Genomic DNA, 17,869 nt, shown 5'->3' on the forward strand with positions numbered 1-17,869 from the left:
ACGGCTCTTGGAATGTGGCGACACAAAAGCAAACCTTTAAGAAAAAAAATGTTTTAAATGTACAAAAATAGCAAAACATAAAAAAACTGTATAAACTTGGTATCGCCGGAATCGTGCTGACTCAGAGAACAATGTTATCACATTATTTATTCTGCATGCTAAGCGCCGAAAAAAGGAAATCCAAAAAACTAATGGCAGAATTGCTTTTTTTCCCCCCAATCTCCCAACAAATTTTTTTTACAAAAATTATGCAATACATTATATAGACCCAAAAATGATGCCATCAAAAAATACAACTTGTCCCACAAAAAACAAGCCCCCACATGGGCGTGTCAATGGAGAAAAGAAAAAGTTATGGCTCTTGGAATGCGACTGGAAAATTAGTTGAAATTAAATGATTGACCCATTTAAAAAACCTGCCCTGGTGGGTCTGACAGGGTGGTAAGAAACCCGCCACTGAAAGGGTTAATTTATACTGAACGATAATCACTCAGATTCTCACTGGATCGTGGAGATCCAAACTATTATTGGCCTGTGTAAAAGCACCTTTACTTATATCAACGTTACAATCGCACATATAAAGTTTCGTTCGATTCCAATAACTTTCTAGGTGGTTGATTGTTTTTGACAAGGAGTGTACGAGTCTACAGACAATGTTGTTTGCATCCACATTGCATCACTCCACTTTTATTTGAAAAAGTTAATATTTTAGCTGCAGAAACATGCAGTGCATTATTTAGTTCCTGGCTGTTTATATTTCCTAGTCTACTTTTCTGTACTTACTGAGATTTTTGTGAATTTTGGCAACTTTTTATTTTAATTACTTCATAGAAAACTTTCTAAGAGATATGTGCAGTTCGGGGTAATACACCATATTTTTGACAGTTTGAAAGGCTAATTTAAAATCTGTCTTAAATCTTCTGGCTTCATATGATTAGCTTTTATGGAAATTGAAAAAGAAACCTAAAAAAAGAAAAAACATTTGAGCAATTTGAGAAACTTGGAAGAATTGCCCATATTTTCAGAAAGCAAAAGTTTTCCTCTAAAGTATTCAGTGTGAGTTGTGTCCTGGTTTGCCTTCACTCCAGTAACAATGTGCTGCTGATGCTGATCAGGAATGGATTAAAAGTATATTGGTTAGGAAAAGGAAATCAACCTGGCCTAATCTCTACATTTTTTCACATAACACGTACATTGCAGTTCTCATGTTGGTGGAAATCTGAAGAGGAGATGGGCTATACAGCTAGCATTTCGCTGCTGATTTCATTAGACTCATTCCTTATTATGCAGTACCAGTCAAAAGTTTGGACACACCATTTCCTTCCAAGCCTTTTCTTGTTTTGTTTTGTTTTTTATTAGCTTGTAGATTCATATTGAAGACATGAAAACTATGTATTATATATGGGTTAAACAGTAGACAAAAAAGTGTTAACCCTTTAGTACCAAAGCTTTAAAGGGGTTGTCCCGCGCCGAAACGGTTTTTTTTTTTTTCAATAGCCCCCCCGTTCGGCGCGAGACAAACCTGATGCAGGGGTTAAAAAAGAAAACCGGATAGTGCTTACCTGAATCCCCACGCTCCGGTGACTTCTTACTTACCTTGTGAAGATGGCCGCTGGGATCTTCACCCTCGGTGGACCGCAGGGCTTCTGTGCGGTCCATTGCCGATTCCAGCCTCCTGATTGGCTGGAATCGGCACGTGACGGGGCGGAGCTACGAGGAGCCGCTCTCCGGCACGAGCGGCCCCATTCAGAAAAGAAGAAGACCGGACTGCGCAAGCGCGTCTAATCCGGCGATTAGACGTTGAAAATTAGACGGCACCATGGAGACGAGGACGCTAGCAACGGAACAGGTAAGTGAATAACTTCTGTATGGCTCATAATTAATGCACAATGTACATTACAAAGTGCATTAATATGGCCATACAGAAGTGTATAGACCCACTTGCTTTCGCGGGACAACCCCTTTAATGACCAACTAATTTTTCAGGTTCGTATCATTCCAAGAGCCTTAACTTTTCAGTTTTTCTGTCAATAGAGGGCTTGTTTTTTGCGGTACAAATTGTATTTTTTTATGTTATTATTTTGAGGTACATATAATGTGTTCTAAAACTTGTATTAGCTTATTTTTTTCAGAGAGATTTGAAAAAAAAAAGAAATTCTGCCTTTTTTTTTTTCATTTTTATAGTGTTCAGCATGCAGAATAAATAATGTGATAACATTATTCTCTGGGTCAGCACAATCCTTGTGATACCACGTTTATACAGTTTTTTATGTTTTTCTATTTTTGTACACTAAAAATACTTTTGTTTTTCTAAAGGTGTGCTTTTTGTGTTACTGCATCCCAAGAGCCATAAAAGTTTAACTTTTCCAATAACAGAGGTCTATGAGGGCTTGTCTTTTTTAGGATGAGCTATAGTTGTCAATGATGCCATTTTTGGGAACATATAACATTTTGATCAATTTTTGTTGCTTTTTTTCTAGAGGGAAGATAACAAAATATGCAATTCTGACGTTTTTTTTTTTAAGCGTTCACTGTGCAGTATAAATAATATGTTCAATTAATTATGTTGATACCAAATTTATATAGTTTTTTTCCCCTTTACAAAAAAATGTTTTTTTCCATCGCCACATTTAAAAGACCCCTAACATATTTTTTTCTTGTCAATGGTGCTGTGTGAAGAGGTTATTTTTTGCGGGACAAGTTGTACTTTTTAATGGTACCATTTGCTGATCTGTACGACTTTTTGATCACGTTCTATTCCATTTTTCTCCATGGTTTTTGTATTTTTTTCATGGTTTGCAGTGTGTAAGTTAAATGTCCTAACTTTTTTACTTAGGCCATTACAAGCATGGTGATAACAGGTTCTTACAGGTTTTTTTAACTTTTCTTTTTCTCTTTACTTTTGTCCCACTTTTGATTGTTCTTATACTACACTGCTTTACTGCAGTATAGCAGTGTATTATATAGCTTATGAACCTCATACAGAGGCCAAACCTCCTGGACCACTGTACCTGACAGACCTGGAGGCCATTTTCAAGCTTCTGGTTGCCATAAGAACCCCTTCAGGATCCTGCAATCACATTGCCGGTGTGTGATGGGTGATTCACTCTGCAGTCCATTTCACTCCACATAATCTCATTTAGGCTTAGGTCAGATGGCTGTGGAGGCCATGTCATCTGACGCAGCACTCCATCCCTCTCCTTCTTTGTCAAATTGCCCTTACATGGCCTGGAGGTCTGTTTGAGGTCATTGTCCAGTTGAAAAACAAATGATGGTCCTACTAAGCACAAACCATGTGGTAGCCATGCTCGTTACGTGTGCCATGAATTTTCAATAAATCACCAACAATATCAGAAGCAAAACGCCTTCACACCACCTCCTCCTTGCTTCACAGTGGGAACCACAAACGTAGAAACCGCTCACTTTTTCTGTACCTCACAAAGACATAGAACCAAAATCTCAAATTTTGACTCCTCAGACCAAAGTACAGAACTTATGTGCTCTAATGCCCAATCAGTTTTCTTCTTGTTGATGTTCCTCAGTAGTGGCTTCTTTGCAGCAATTTGATTTGTGAGGCCTGTAACGTTAATGAACTAATCCTCTGCAGCACAGGTAACTCTTGGTCTTCCTTTCCTGGGGCAGCAGTCCTCATAAGAGTCAGTATCATCATAGTGTTTCATGTTCTTGAATGCACTGGAGGATTCCTTCGAAATTCCTGTAATTTTCCAAATTGATTAACCTTCATGTCTTAATGGATTGTCGTTTCTCTTTACTTAGTTGAATGGTCCTTTCCATAATGTGGATTAGAAGAATAATTGAGTAGCAATACAGGGGGTAGACAAAAATATGGGAACATCGTACAAAATGCATGGAATTTTAATCATTAGCACCGAATTGCCCTTTTGACTCCTGCTCGGCAGAGAACTTTCCCAACAAATTTGTGTTTACTTCACCTCTTGCCCTGCTCTGGGTGGTTTTGGGAGCCATCTGGTAACAGCAGCTAAGTGGCTCAAACCCTTGACCAATGGAACCTTGTTGCTTGGTAAGATGTTCACTTCTGCCCGGCAGCATCTGTGTCATATTACCTCCACTCAATATTGAGCACACATTTTGTATGGCATTTCCATATTTTTGTCCACTTCCTTTAAACACTGTGTGAAATGGTGTACCAACCCTAACTCTACACAACACAATTGATGGTTTAAAACATATTTAGAAGGCAAGAAATTCCACAAATTAACTCTTGACAAGGTATACCTGTTAAATGAAAAACATTCCCAGTGACTACCATGAAGCTGATTGAGAGAATGCAAGAGTGGACAAAACTGTTATCAAAGCAAAAGGGGGCTACTACAAATAATCTAAAATATAAAACATTCTGCCTCAAAACACTCTTTTGTTTACTAAATTGAATATGTGTTCCTTCATAGTTTTCATGTCTTCTGTATGCCTACTGACATTGAATTCGAACATATTTGCTCCTATGTGTTAGGGCCAGTGCCCGCCACAAATCCCACAGTAGTAGCCGTCTATGGACATGCTATGTTAACAGATTCTCCCCTGCCTATGAGCGGAAATCAACAGCGATTTTCCGCTTGCAGGGGAGACTCGCAGCGTGTTCTATTCTATGCGGAAAATCAGACGGATGACTTCCATTGCAGTCAATGGAAGCTGTCCATCCCACGATATTCCACACAGTGGGCACTGCGAAGTATCGCGTGAATCCACTTCACAGCTCAGCGCTGGAGCATCCCCCGCTGCACAGCGTAGCACGCCGCTCGCCGGCCGAGGTGCTCGCTGAGGATCTGGAGAGGAGACTATAGGGTCTCTGGTGAATACCAGGTCTGATTCCGCTGCGTGATTTGGCTGTCGGAATCCGACCCCGCCATGGGCACGAGCCCTTAGGGTCAAAAGTGGCAAAGATGGAAATGTACAGTTGTTTCCAACATATAATAAATAGAGATGAGCGAACGTGTCCGTTACGGACACATCCGCACCCGGACACCGGCTTTAGCGAACACTGCAGTGTTCGCGCGTAAGTGTCCGGGTGCCGCCGGGGGGCGGGGAGATGCGCGGCGGCGCGGGCGGCAGTAGCGGGGAACAGGGGGGAGCCCTCTCTCTCTCCCTCTCCCCCCCACTCCCCGCCGCACCCCCCCGCGCTGCCACGGCGGCCCCCGAACTTTTTCGCCCAAACACCGAGGTGTTCGCAAAGTTCGGTGTTCGGGCGAAAAAGGGGCGGGGCCGAACGTGTTCGCTCATCTCTAATAATAAACTATTATTTTTCTCTTTTAACATTAGTGAGACTTGTATCAATCATTCGATAGAAACAAAGTTGATCTGTTTCTCTAGAGTGTTTGGACTATTTGATGTGCTGGCCTTCTTATTAGTACTTCAGGGGCAATTTAGTGGGCTTTAGTGCACCACCTTTTTTGGTTTGATAGGGTATTTACAAATGCTCTAATCTAAAGTGTACCTGTCAGGGCCTCCTTATTAGGCATAAGGTCCTTTAGTGGATTGATAATTCAAAATATATGTTCCCCTTGGATAGTCCTAGCTGGTATTGTTATGGGTGTTGTGACTGCCATTGGTATTGGGATGCTGTGCTGTCATTATTACAGGGAGCTGTGGTTGTTCGTATGTGTACCATACATTTCCATGCCCACCACCCAGGTATAGCAAAACAATATCTGTAGAGCTACTTTTTCATGAATTTATAAAATGTTAAATGGTCTACTTGTGTTTATGAACTTTTTTGCAATCCTAAGTTGTCCTCTGATAAAACAGCCGGTCTGGGTTGAATCCCATCCCCGGTGGGCCTATGATTGTTTTGCATTTTTCTCTCCTGACACAAGACAAAGCATTGTTGTGTTTTGTTATTCATCTACTTCTGCATATCAGTAACTGTTGTTAGGTGGAATCTTTACCCAAGTGCATGTTAACTGAATTATTAATAGATGAGTGTAACCAAGCGTGAAGATTTCATGAAAGTCTGTACGCTATGGTTAGATTTTGCAAGTTGCTCAGAAAACCCTGCTGAATCATTCCAGCCCTGTCAGAACACAACGTCTATATAACTCTTGCTGATGACATTTCACCTGATGCTTTCTAGAACATATATGTCTATTTTCGAGTAAAAGCACTTACTGAGAATTGAGATGATTCCTATGTAACCTATTCCTATAGGTTACACAGAGCTTATGCTTCTCAATGAAAGTCATTGTAATAGGCAGGATGTTGAACAACTTGACTATTTACTGAAAACTGTTAAGGAGGCCTTAGATAATTAAGGAGTAGAAAGCCTTGAAAGAAGTAGAGAAATAAATATAGAAAGCAGTCTTTTTAAGTTAGCATAGTCAAGCTATGGAATACCCTACCACAAGAGGTAGTAATGGCAGATTTTATTATTCAAAGTGGGCTGCATGCTTATTTAATGATAAAAGGCATTGAGGGTTATGAATAATTTACCTAAGAATGAGTTGTCATTTAATTTATTTTTTTAAAGAATTTATAGTATGTGTTCTAAAAATGTTTAATATCCATATTTAAAATAGACAAACACAAATCTTGCCATTTTCATTCTGGCTACTAAGCCTAATAACAGCCTGAAACTTCCTGTTCTTTATGTCACTGGGTTGATTACAATGTTATCATGTAGATAACACAGGATTCACCATTTATAATAGGTGATCCTCACAACTCACCTCCCAACCCTCCATGTATACAGATGTAGCTGACTGAAACATGTCTGTGATAACTTAGTATGTTAGGCCAGAAAAAATATATATTTCCATCCAGTTCAGCCCATTTTCCCTCCAAGGTTAATCCAGGGGAAGGAAAAAAAAATCCAATGAGGTAGAAGCCAATTTTCCCCATTTAAGGGGGAAAAAATCCTGCCAATCAGAATAATCCCTGGATCACCGACCCTTTGCTTTATTATCACACAGCAAAATGCGTTAGTAAAGTAATTGAAAGAGTAAACAAACTGCAGCACATCGATATATCATAACGCATTAAGAATCATGTTACACTTTACTGCATCTGTTGGTCACAGATCATGCCTAGAACACTCTCCCATAGAAGTCAGAGTCATCTCTATACTATAGATTCCTATGGTCTATGAGCCTCCTGTAAGGCAAATCTCTGAATGCTATTAACAGCAGCTCAGATAACATCGTCACCCTCATAGTTATGTACAGAAAATAGAATTAAAAAAAGAATTGATATCTGTGGCTGGATTTAATTTGTAAAATAAATATAGGTGATACATTCCATCTAACCTTGTTTTAATCTAAAGCCTACTACTCTAATCATTCTTCAGAAGAAGTCCTTGAGGCTACAAACGTCTTGCAACATTTTAACTACTCAAACTACTTACCCGTACCATCAGCTACTAGCTCAGGAATGCCATTTATTTGTAAACACCAACTTCCAGGTATCCTTCCCTACGGAGCTCCCTGAACAGCTAGATAATCCAAAGTACACTAGTATTCTCTTTGAACCTCATACTCCATAATGCCCCCTCCCCACCTGCCGTAACAAGGACAATAATACCAATAGTACAATAATACCATGCCAATAGAACACCCAACTTGCTATGAAGGATCCATCCCAGTCCCATGAATAGAGTGAATGAAAACTTTTGCCCCACATAGGGCTCCTAAAGGCCCTTTTACACGGGACAACACTTGGCTAAATGACTGCACGAGTGCTGACGTTGCCGGGGTTAGCTTCACTGTGACCATATCTTACTCTTCCCTCCATAGCATCAACTAACAACCTTCCCTTAAAGCCCAATCACACAGGTCTTCTCATATCGTTCACTTGCAGTATGGTCTGCCTGTACAGCAGTGCCTATCAACAATATGTAGACTGATTTTAGTAGAAATGTAGTGCAGACCCATAAGTAGAAGTGTTTTCAGAACTACTCAGTTTTACTCGTGTACATAATGATTACGAATGGACTTTCTCTACTGGTGCCTATGGAAATATTACCTGTACATTTGCTGTATCCTATATAATTATCACAATGTATTGATGGCAGTCCCGCAGCATACTGACACAGCGCCCTCCTACTTTATAGTTCAGCAGTCTAAAATTAAATGTAATGTTATATATAAATTGAAGGAAGTCAAAGTCCCAGATTTTTACATTAAAAATTGAAACATTTCCATCAGTATGGGATTGTCATAATCCTATTTAGCCCATGTAGAGATTCCAAGCTACAACAGTTGTTTCTTAGAATAGCACCAACGCGTTTCAGACACGTAGGAAACCAACTCTGACGCATCTTGTATTTTTGATTAGAATGGATAGTATAGCTGACGTTTCGTTGGGACGGTTCCATTCTTTTTGTTACATACAGAAAAATAGAAAGTTTGAGCATAAGTTTTGAAGATAAATGCTTTGCAGCCTGTATTATTTATCACTTATAATATGGAAGGAAATGTCTGTTCTGGGAAGCAATTCCATTATTTCTGTGTGACAGCTTGACAACTGCGTAACCAGAATGGACCTGACAAAATGTTCCAAGTTCTGAATGTATTATGTGACATTTTAGTACTTGTGAAAAAGGAACTTTTGTCAGCTTGGAAACCAATTTCTTGAGTTCCTCCACTTTATTAATAGGATTTCTATGACACACTTATTTATTTATTGTAATAGTACATTTCATCACTAGCTCATATCTCACAATTCTATCTTCCTCTTATATTCGGGAGAGTCTAACCTACTGTATTAAAGCAGTTGTCCATTTATGAGCTATTGATGGCCTATCCTCGGGATAGGCTTTCAATAGAAGATCAGCGGGAGTCTGACACTCGGGAATCAGCTGCACACAGTCCCGATCCTGCGGCGGCAGTCCACCTTCATATTGCAAACCAAATTTCCATTGAAATGAATGGAAACATGAACTGCTTTTATTTTCTGATTGTAGATTTTTGTACTCCATTGTCTGTACATGACTATGAAGGAGACCAGCTTGTTGAGCTACCTTTAACAGTATTTAGAGCTATGTTTTACAGAAACCTCATGAGCCAGAGACACAATGAACGAGACATGACCCATTGACTTCTATGAGATATGGGTCTAGGTATTTCCTGCAACATGTGCAGAGGTCATTGTGCAGGGAGGAGGAAGAGGTGAACTGTGACATGAATGGTGGATCCTGTGTTATATATTATCTAAAATATATATATATATATATATATATATATATACACTACCGTTCAAAAGTTTGGGGTCACCCAAACAATTTTGTGTTTTCCATGAAAAGTCACACTTATTCACCACCATGCGTTGTGAAATGAATAGAACATAGAGTCAAGACATTGACAAGGTTAGAAATAATGATTTGTATTTGAAATAACATTGTTTTTACATCAAACTTTGCTTTCGTCAAAGAATCCTCCTTTTGCAGCAATTACAGCATTGCACACCTTTGACATTCTAGCTGTTAATTTGTTGAGGTAAGCTTGTGAAATTGCACCCCACGCTTCTAGAAGCATCTCCCACAAGTTGGATTGGTTGGATGGGCACTTCTGGCGTACCATACGGTCAAGCTGCTCCCACAGCTCAATGGGGTTCAGATCTGGTGACTGCGCTGGCCACTCCATTACCGATAGAATACCAGCTGCCTGCTTCTGCTGTAAATAGTTCTTGCACAATTTGGAGGTGTGTTTAGGGTCATTGTCCTGTTGTAGGATGAAATTGGTTCCAATCAAGCGCTGTCCACTGGGTATGGCATGGCGTTGCAAAATGGAGTGATAGCCTTCCTTATTCAGAATCCCTTTTACCCTGTACAAATCTCCCACCTTACCAGCACCAAAGCAACCCCAGACCATCACATTACCTCCACCATGCTTAACAGATGGCGTCAGGCATTCTTCCAGCATCTTTTCATTTGTTCTGCGTCTCACAAACGTTCTTCTTTGTGATCCAAACACCTCAAACTTGGATTCATCCGTCCACAACACTTTTTTCCAGTCTTCCTCTGTCCAATGTCTGTGTTCTTTTGCCCATCTTAATCTTTTTCTTTTATTGGCCAGTCTCAGATATGGCTTTTTCTTTGCCACTCTGCCCTGAAGCCCAAAATCTCGCAGCCGCCTCTTCACTGTAGATGTTGACACTGGTGTTTTGTGGGTACTATTTAATGAAGTTGCCAGTTGGGTACCTGTGAGGCATCTGCTTCTCAAACTAGAGACTCTAATGTGCTTATCTTCTTGCTTAGTTGTGCAACGCGGCCTCCCACTTCTTTTTCTACTCTGGTTAGAGCCTGTTTGTGCTGTCCTCTGAAGGGAGTAGTACACACCGTTGTAGGAAATCTTCAATTTCTTAGCAATTTCTCGCATGGAATAGCCTTCATTTCTAAGAACAAGAATAGACTGTCGAGTTTCAGATGAAAGTTCTCTTTTTCTGGCCATTTTGAGCGTTTAATTGACCCCACAAATGTGATGCTCCAGAAACTCAATCTGCTCACAGGAAGGTCAGTTTTGTAGCTTCTGTAACGAGCTAGACTGTTTTCAGATGTGTGAACATGATTGCACAAGGGTTTTCTAATCATCAATTAGCCTTCTGAGCCAATAAGCAAACACATTGTACCATTAGAACACTGGAGTGATAGTTGCTGGAAATGGGCCTCTATTCACCTTTGTAGATTTTGCACAAAAAAACAGGCATTTGCAGCTAGAATAGTCATTTACCACATTAGCAATGTATAGAGTGCATTTGTTTAAAGTTAGGACTAGTTTAAAGTTATCTTCATTGAAAAGTACAGTGCTTTTCCTTCAAAAATAAGGACATTTCAATGTGACCCCAAACTTTTGAACGGTAGTGTATATATATATATGTAACCTTTCACTATACTCCTACCTGTGATGATAATGAGATGACCTGACTACTGAAAAGTTTTCCCTACAGAACAGGAAGTGTCAAGCTTTTAGACATACTGGTCAGTTTGATGACTACAGTATTTTAGATTTTTTTTTTAACTATAGATCCTAACTTGAAAACTTGGAAAAAATCCCCAAAATTTTGCTAAAAATATTTAAAATAAAAAAACTAATTTACATAATAGGTCATTTTCTAATGGTATATTCCCTTTAACTCTGAATGCCTCGTAGAGATATTAAAAAATGAGAGTCCATTGAAAATTAAATTGATTTAAATTTAAGCAGCATCTTTAAATGTCAGTCACTTTATTAGAATCTGTACTGTCAGCACATTCTGGAGGAGGATTGTTATTATTTATAACCAGACTCAGCATATTTTTTACATTTTACACAAAGTAACAGGTACAGATTTGCATCTTTCTATCCCAAGTTTTCTTCATTTATATCCACACAGTTATTGTTATGGCAAATGATGCAATGAACAGATCTTCTAATGTTTACTTCGTTTAACTAAACCAATCACGCAGAGTACAGGAAATATACTTTTTGGGCTACTATAGGTTATTTTCAAGTCTTTGTCATATTCATCACTGATTCTATATGTTCAGGGTGATTTCATTGATTGCAGTTAGAAGCCCAGCATTGCTTACTTGTACTGCTACACCCGTCTATCTGGGTCAGGCCTATTGCTTTGTCCATTCTGATATTCTTGTTTTATTAATGCAATACTAGACATACAGTAAGGATTGACAATTCCATAGTCAAACCAGTCAGAGACTGGTGACTAGGGGATGTACTCAGGGTCTTAAAAAAGTTGCATAAAAATACTCATGAGCATTATAATGGCTCGCATTAGTGGGTGTCATCTATCCATGTCATAGAAATGACTAAAAACATGTAATTTATTTAAATCATTTTGCTTATGTAACACCAACATATTCTGCACTACTGTACAGAGATTGTTGTCCCTCACATCACTCCATTCTTATCTCCCTATTTCAGGTACATACTAGGACCAATAAAGCTGTATATTTTGCAAGGGTTGGAGTAAACCTGAATAATTGGAGTAAAACCATGCAAACATGAGGAGAACAAAGAAACTATTGCAATTCTTGCCCTTGATTAAATTCAAACCAAGGCCTAGCATTGCAAGGGAACAGTGTTAACCACTGAGCCATCAGTGCCAACCACTAAGCCCCCATGACTACAAGCAATTGAATACATTTAAATTTCATCATTTTTATATAATTATTTTGATTTACCTTCTTCATCAAGCCCTGCAATTAATGCTGGCACATAGAGTAAGCCAAGAATAGCCTAAACAACCTTCGACTACAAACCCACAATTGTCATGTATGTGTTCTGAGCAGCTGTTGTTAAGAGCAAGTTTAATTGGATGATTTTATGTGTGTGTTACAGACATTTAGAGAGCAGGATCTGCAGTTCTCTGTGCACAGTCTATAGATCACAGCACAGCAGCAGACTCATCCCATCAGTCCTGAGAGAACTGAGAATTACATATACACCCTGCAGAGGGGAAAATGTGGAAAAAATATGATAGAATAATGGCCGGAAACAGTGTTATTTCCAATGTTCATTCTGAAAAGTCATATAAAAAGTTAGGCTCACTTTAAAGTTAAAGTTTGAAAATGTGCAATTAAGATGTTTTTTCTCATTCTGCCTTCTTTAAGAAAGAAGAATGGGGGAAGAGCACAAACGTAAAGCGAAATAACATATGTCAAAGAGCAGTATTGTTACTACACCACTAATTTTGTCCCTTTCCCTTTTGTGCTTTGTCAGAAAATGAAGAAGTCAAGGAGACGACGCTGCGAGAGCTTAAAATGCTTCGCACTTTGAAGCAAGAAAATATAGTTGAGCTGAAAGAAGCATTTAGAAGAAGAGGAAAATTATACCTAGTCTTTGAATATGTTGAAAAGGTAAGTGGATAGAAATGTCATCCAGAAATCTGGTTCAAGCACCTGCGCCTGGAATCTGTCCGTCTGTGAATAAATGCTACTTGCAAATCTGAAACGCTATTTCTGCAATTGCTTCTGACATGCATGCAGCAAATGTGTTGTTTTTCTTTAGAATAATCATATAGATGGCAAAAATTTCTTCTGGTAACTATCTCTAACTTTCAGGGACCAATTTTTATGAGAGACCCCTTTTAAAGGGGGACTGCTACCGAGTTATCAGATCCCTCTCCTTCCCACTGTTTCACAGTAATGTTGGCAGATGGTAAAATACCATGGTTTTATGCAACTCTGAGTAAAGGCCCTTTTACATGCAATGTCCATTAACACTTTATCATCTTCATTTGCATGTGAAAGGACCTCCAGGATTTGTTTGCAGAGCCCAGCTGCATAAACAGTTGGCATCACATTCCATTGTTCTCCTCGGGGCTAGTATAAACATGCCACTGGAAGAACATCCTGCAGTTTATTAAAAGATGAATGAAATGCTTTCAAATTGCATGTATTTTCTCAGCCTTTCAACTACTGAACGATGGATTTTAAGTGAACCAAAATCCATCGTTCAAACGAAAAAAGCACAATGCCCACATTAACATTTAACGATTATCGCTAATTTTTGTCCCTTTTGACGAATTTTGAGCAATAATCATTGCGTGTAAAAGGGCTTTAAGACTGAAGTCATCACAAGATTTCTAGAGTACGAGTAAAGGGGAGTCTAGGTTAAGGTGCTTTTAGAAGGAACGGTTATCATTCAAAAAATCGTTTAAACATCGAGTGACATTGAACGATAATAGAGCTAACGATGCTCTGTCTGTCTAAATAGACTGCATGAGTGTGAGCGAATTACCGATGACGTCACTCCCTCAGCTCATCTAAAATGAGCATTCCTAATGCTTCTATACACATGTGTAGTAGGCTGGGACCACATAGCACAGTTACCCTTGGATGCTTGCAAACATTTGAGGGCCAGCATTTTTACTTATATAGCTAGGCGGCATAGACATTTGGTAAACGTATAGCACATTTAGTTGGCAGTGCTGGCTTGCATTGTATACACAAAAGAAGGCTTGTTATTCATTCACTGTAGACATTTACATTGAATGGTTATCGTTCAGATTCTTATGATCCAGCGAGAAACTGAACGATGATCGGTCCATTTAAAAAGGTCCTTACCTTCCTGCCACTAATGATCCGCTCCGTAACCAATCACGATACATTGTATCAGGTGATGATTATTTCAGCACATCATTGACACTTGTGGATATTATAAGTTTAACTCTGATTTCCATTCCGTGTCTTTGTTATTTATTCGTATTTTCTATTGGTTTTAACCCGTTCCCACTGCAGGGCGTAAGTTTACGTCCTGGCAGCCTGGTACTTCCCGCAACAGGACGTAAACTTACGTCCTGGAGATAGCGCGGGATCACATATGATCCCACGCTATCCCGCAGCGGGAGCTGGCTGTCAGTCACAGCCGGCGTCCCGCTGCAACAGCGGGGGGGCATCGGAGATGCGCCCCCCGAGCGGACTCCCTCTGTGTCTCCGGCCGGTTTTCTCAGATTAGCATAAAAAAAGGCTAAAAAACCCCCCCCACATATTTGGTATTGTCGCGTCCGTAACGATGCGTATAATAAGTTGCATATGCTTTGACTGTGCACAGAAAAAAACGCTAAAACAAAACACTAAAAGCTGAGGCAAAATGCTAATTTTTAGCATTTTGCCTCACTAAAAACGCAATAAAAGTGATCAAAAAAGCCGTATGTACCCCAAAATGGTACCAGTAAAAACTACAGCTCGTCTCGCAAAAAATAAACCCTTATAGAGCTCCGTACATCAAAAAATGTACAAGTTACAGGACTTTGAATGCAGCAATTTAGAATAGAAAAAAGATTTCCAAAAAAAAGGGGTTTTATTGCAGAAAAGTGGGAAAACCTAAAAAAAATGTAAGAATTTTGGTATCGTTGTAACCGTACCGGTTCGCAGAAAAAATGGAATGTCTCATTTATGCTGCATGATTAACGCTGTAAAAAAAAAATAAAAAAATCTATGGCAGAACTGATGCGTTTTCTCTCCCTGTTATCATAAATTTAAAAAAAATAAAGTCTTACAATATAGTCTATGTACCCAAAAGTGGAACCGATAAAAACTACAGTTCGCCACGCAAAAAACAAGCCCTTATATGGCCGCGTCGACGGAAAAATAAAAAAGTTATGACTTTTGATAAACGGAGAAGAAAATCCGCCAAAAATTGTTGCGTCCTTAAGCCCAAAATAGGGCATGTCATGAAGGGGTTAAGAATATTTATATGATCTGAAATGCATGTTAAAGAATTTTTTATGTAATATCATGGATTGGATAATTAATTATATTATTTATCACTTGTTTATATGTATGGATTTTTTCATTTGCACTAAGGATTGGCTTGAGAAAGGCTAAAGGGAGCTGAAATGTTGCTAAAGGGGAAATAAAGAGGTCTTCACTAGAGATGAGCGAGCACCCAAATGCTCGGGTCCGCGTTATTCCAGTCGAGCTTTTCGTAAAATTCGAGAGCTCTACTCGAGTAATGAACACCATTGACTACAATGGGAGACTCGAGCATTTTTGTATGTGGGACGCCGGGTCCCGAGCTTTTTTTGCTTTTTTCCCTAGGTTCGTCTCTCTCTCTCCCTCTCTCTCCTGCCAGCCAGACAAAAAAAAATTGCCAATGACGCACGCTGCATCGCGGCGGGGAGGGGCCAAAACAGGCGTGTCACAGCGGGGAGGAGCCAAAAACTGGGGCGGGGTCGAACACGGCTTGATGCTCATTCCAGTAACGAGCACCATCGAGTACGCTAATACTCGAACGAGCATAAAGCTTGGCGGAGTATGTTCGCTCAACTCTAGTCTTCACTTATTGGATGTGCTGTCTTCCTCTATTTTATTGGATTTGTTTCCAATGTCAGGATATGTTTATGCTGCCGCGGTCATGAGGGTGAGCCCACCCTGCACAGTACTCCCCCTGCCCTTGGGCACTACAATGCTAGCAACAAATGAAACAGGTCTTGGAGTCTTTCTGCTTTTCTCATATGGGATTTGGAAAGCATTGCTATAAGTGATGCAAAGAGCAGGAGCGCACCAGCTCAGGTGCCTGAGGAGACCAAAAGACACCAATATTGTAAATAGCACATTATCAGTGGAAAACCTTGTTACATATTTTGGAGCTTCAAAAAAGAGTTTTCCCACCAAAGACATTTATTCCCTATCCATAGGATAGGGAATACATTTTTGATTGCTTGTGGTACCTCCAGCGATCCCAAGAACGGCGCACACCAAATGCCCTATATGAATAGAGCAGCGGTGCGCATGCTTAACCATCCCCCCATTCACGTCTATGGGAAAGGAGGGGATTGATTCATTCGTAAAACTCCTTCTGTCCCATGGAAGTGATTGGAGCAATGCTCGTGAATGCACATCACTGCTCCATTAACATTAAAGATGCACCTTTCTTGGGATTGCTGGGGGTTCCAGCAGTCAGACTCCCAGCATTCAGACATTAAACCCCTATCCTATGGATAGGCGATGAATGTCTGTAGTTGGAAAACCTCTTTAAGTCACAACTGGTATTATTATAATACTTCTGTTTTACAATATATAGCATATGTGTGCCATTGCCAATTATTGTATATATTGAAACTAGAGGCTTAAACTGAAGCTGCTGGACCCAAATCTGTAATAGGGCCGCCAAGTACAAAGTTTCATTCATAGTACTTGTCTCCTTAAATAGGGAAAAGGGACCTTATAGGCCATCTAAGACTCTAGGGCTCAGGTGTGACCACATTTTCTGCACCCACTATAGTCATATTTCTATTTGAATCCAAAGTTGTGACACTGCCCGGAAATGGTACTTTAGCGTACATTAGCATGAATCCCGTCCACATGCAAAACGTATGACAGTTAGTAGGTATGTATGCGAGTATTAAGTATAACCTCTCTCTACATTATGGCAAAGTTTAGACAAATGCCATCTCCAGACAACCTGCTGTACCAACCACAGTGTTGAGAACAACTAAAAAGGGGAGCATCTTTGCTACATGTGTTTTGTGCCGAAGTCATCTTCTTTCTGAGAATTGCCATGAGACTAGAGATGAGCGAACATGTCCGTTACGGACACATCCGCACCCGGACACCGGCTTTGCCGAACACTGCAGTGTTCGCGCGTAAAGGTCCGGGTGCCGCCGGGGGGCGGAGAGATGCGCGGGCGGCAGTAGCGGGGAACAGGGGGGAGCCCTCTCTCTCTCCCTCTCCCCCCCACTCCCCGCCGCACCCCCCCCGCGCTGCCACGGCGGCCCCCGAACTTTTTTCGCCCGAACACTGAAGTGTTCGCAAAGTTCGGTGTTCGGGCGAAAAAGGGGCGGGGCCGAACGTGTTCGCTCATCTCTACATGAGACCCATCAGCAGCACCAAACCTTTAATAGCAGAACACTACTTACTATAATGCCCCTCACATCATAGGGCTTTACATCTGCCAGAACTATTAGAAATGCACATGAAAACAACTGAAATTCACTTGTCATAGTTGCCAATATTTAAGATATTTTCCAGGGACTTACTCCAAATCAGCCAGTTAATACAAGCATAGGTGTATACAGCTCAGAGGGCATTGCAGCGGTAAGTTCCACATTACCAATCTGTAATACAATTTATTATACAATAGTTCTTGTGTTTCAAACATATGATTAAAATAAAATTGACTTGATAGGAAAGATAAAGAATTGCATTTCCACATTACATTTATTCATATAGGGGCAGTCAGCACCATGCAAATGTAATTCAATAATAAAGAATAATAAAAAAAACGGTCAGAAAATTTTGCAATCACAATATTTTTATGCAGCCACAATTATCTATGATAAAAGTCTAGGAGAAGAGCACGCCACTGTACTTGAATGCACCTAGAAGTCTAGGAGAAGGGCACGCCACTGTACTTTAATGCACCTAGAAGTCTAGGAGAAGAGCACGCCACTGTACTTT

At 40.0% G+C, this 17,869-nt stretch overlaps 1 protein-coding gene across 8 annotated transcripts in view; it reads left to right on the forward strand.

Annotated features, from left to right (window-relative positions):
• The window catches only part of CDKL5 (cyclin dependent kinase like 5), a 289,528-nt gene that overhangs the window by 190,839 nt on the left and 80,820 nt on the right, over positions 1 to 17,869 (forward strand). For all 8 annotated transcript variants that reach the window (XM_066599824.1, XM_066599823.1, XM_066599831.1 and 5 more), the window contains one exon: positions 12,687 to 12,823. In XM_066599824.1, coding sequence (XP_066455921.1) covers positions 12,687 to 12,823 — 137 coding nt within the window. The remainder of the gene's footprint in view (positions 1 to 12,686; positions 12,824 to 17,869) is intronic.

This window comes from Eleutherodactylus coqui, chromosome 4 (assembly GCF_035609145.1).
Source record: "Eleutherodactylus coqui strain aEleCoq1 chromosome 4, aEleCoq1.hap1, whole genome shotgun sequence".
NCBI classification, from domain to species: Eukaryota; Metazoa; Chordata; class Amphibia; order Anura; family Eleutherodactylidae; genus Eleutherodactylus; species Eleutherodactylus coqui.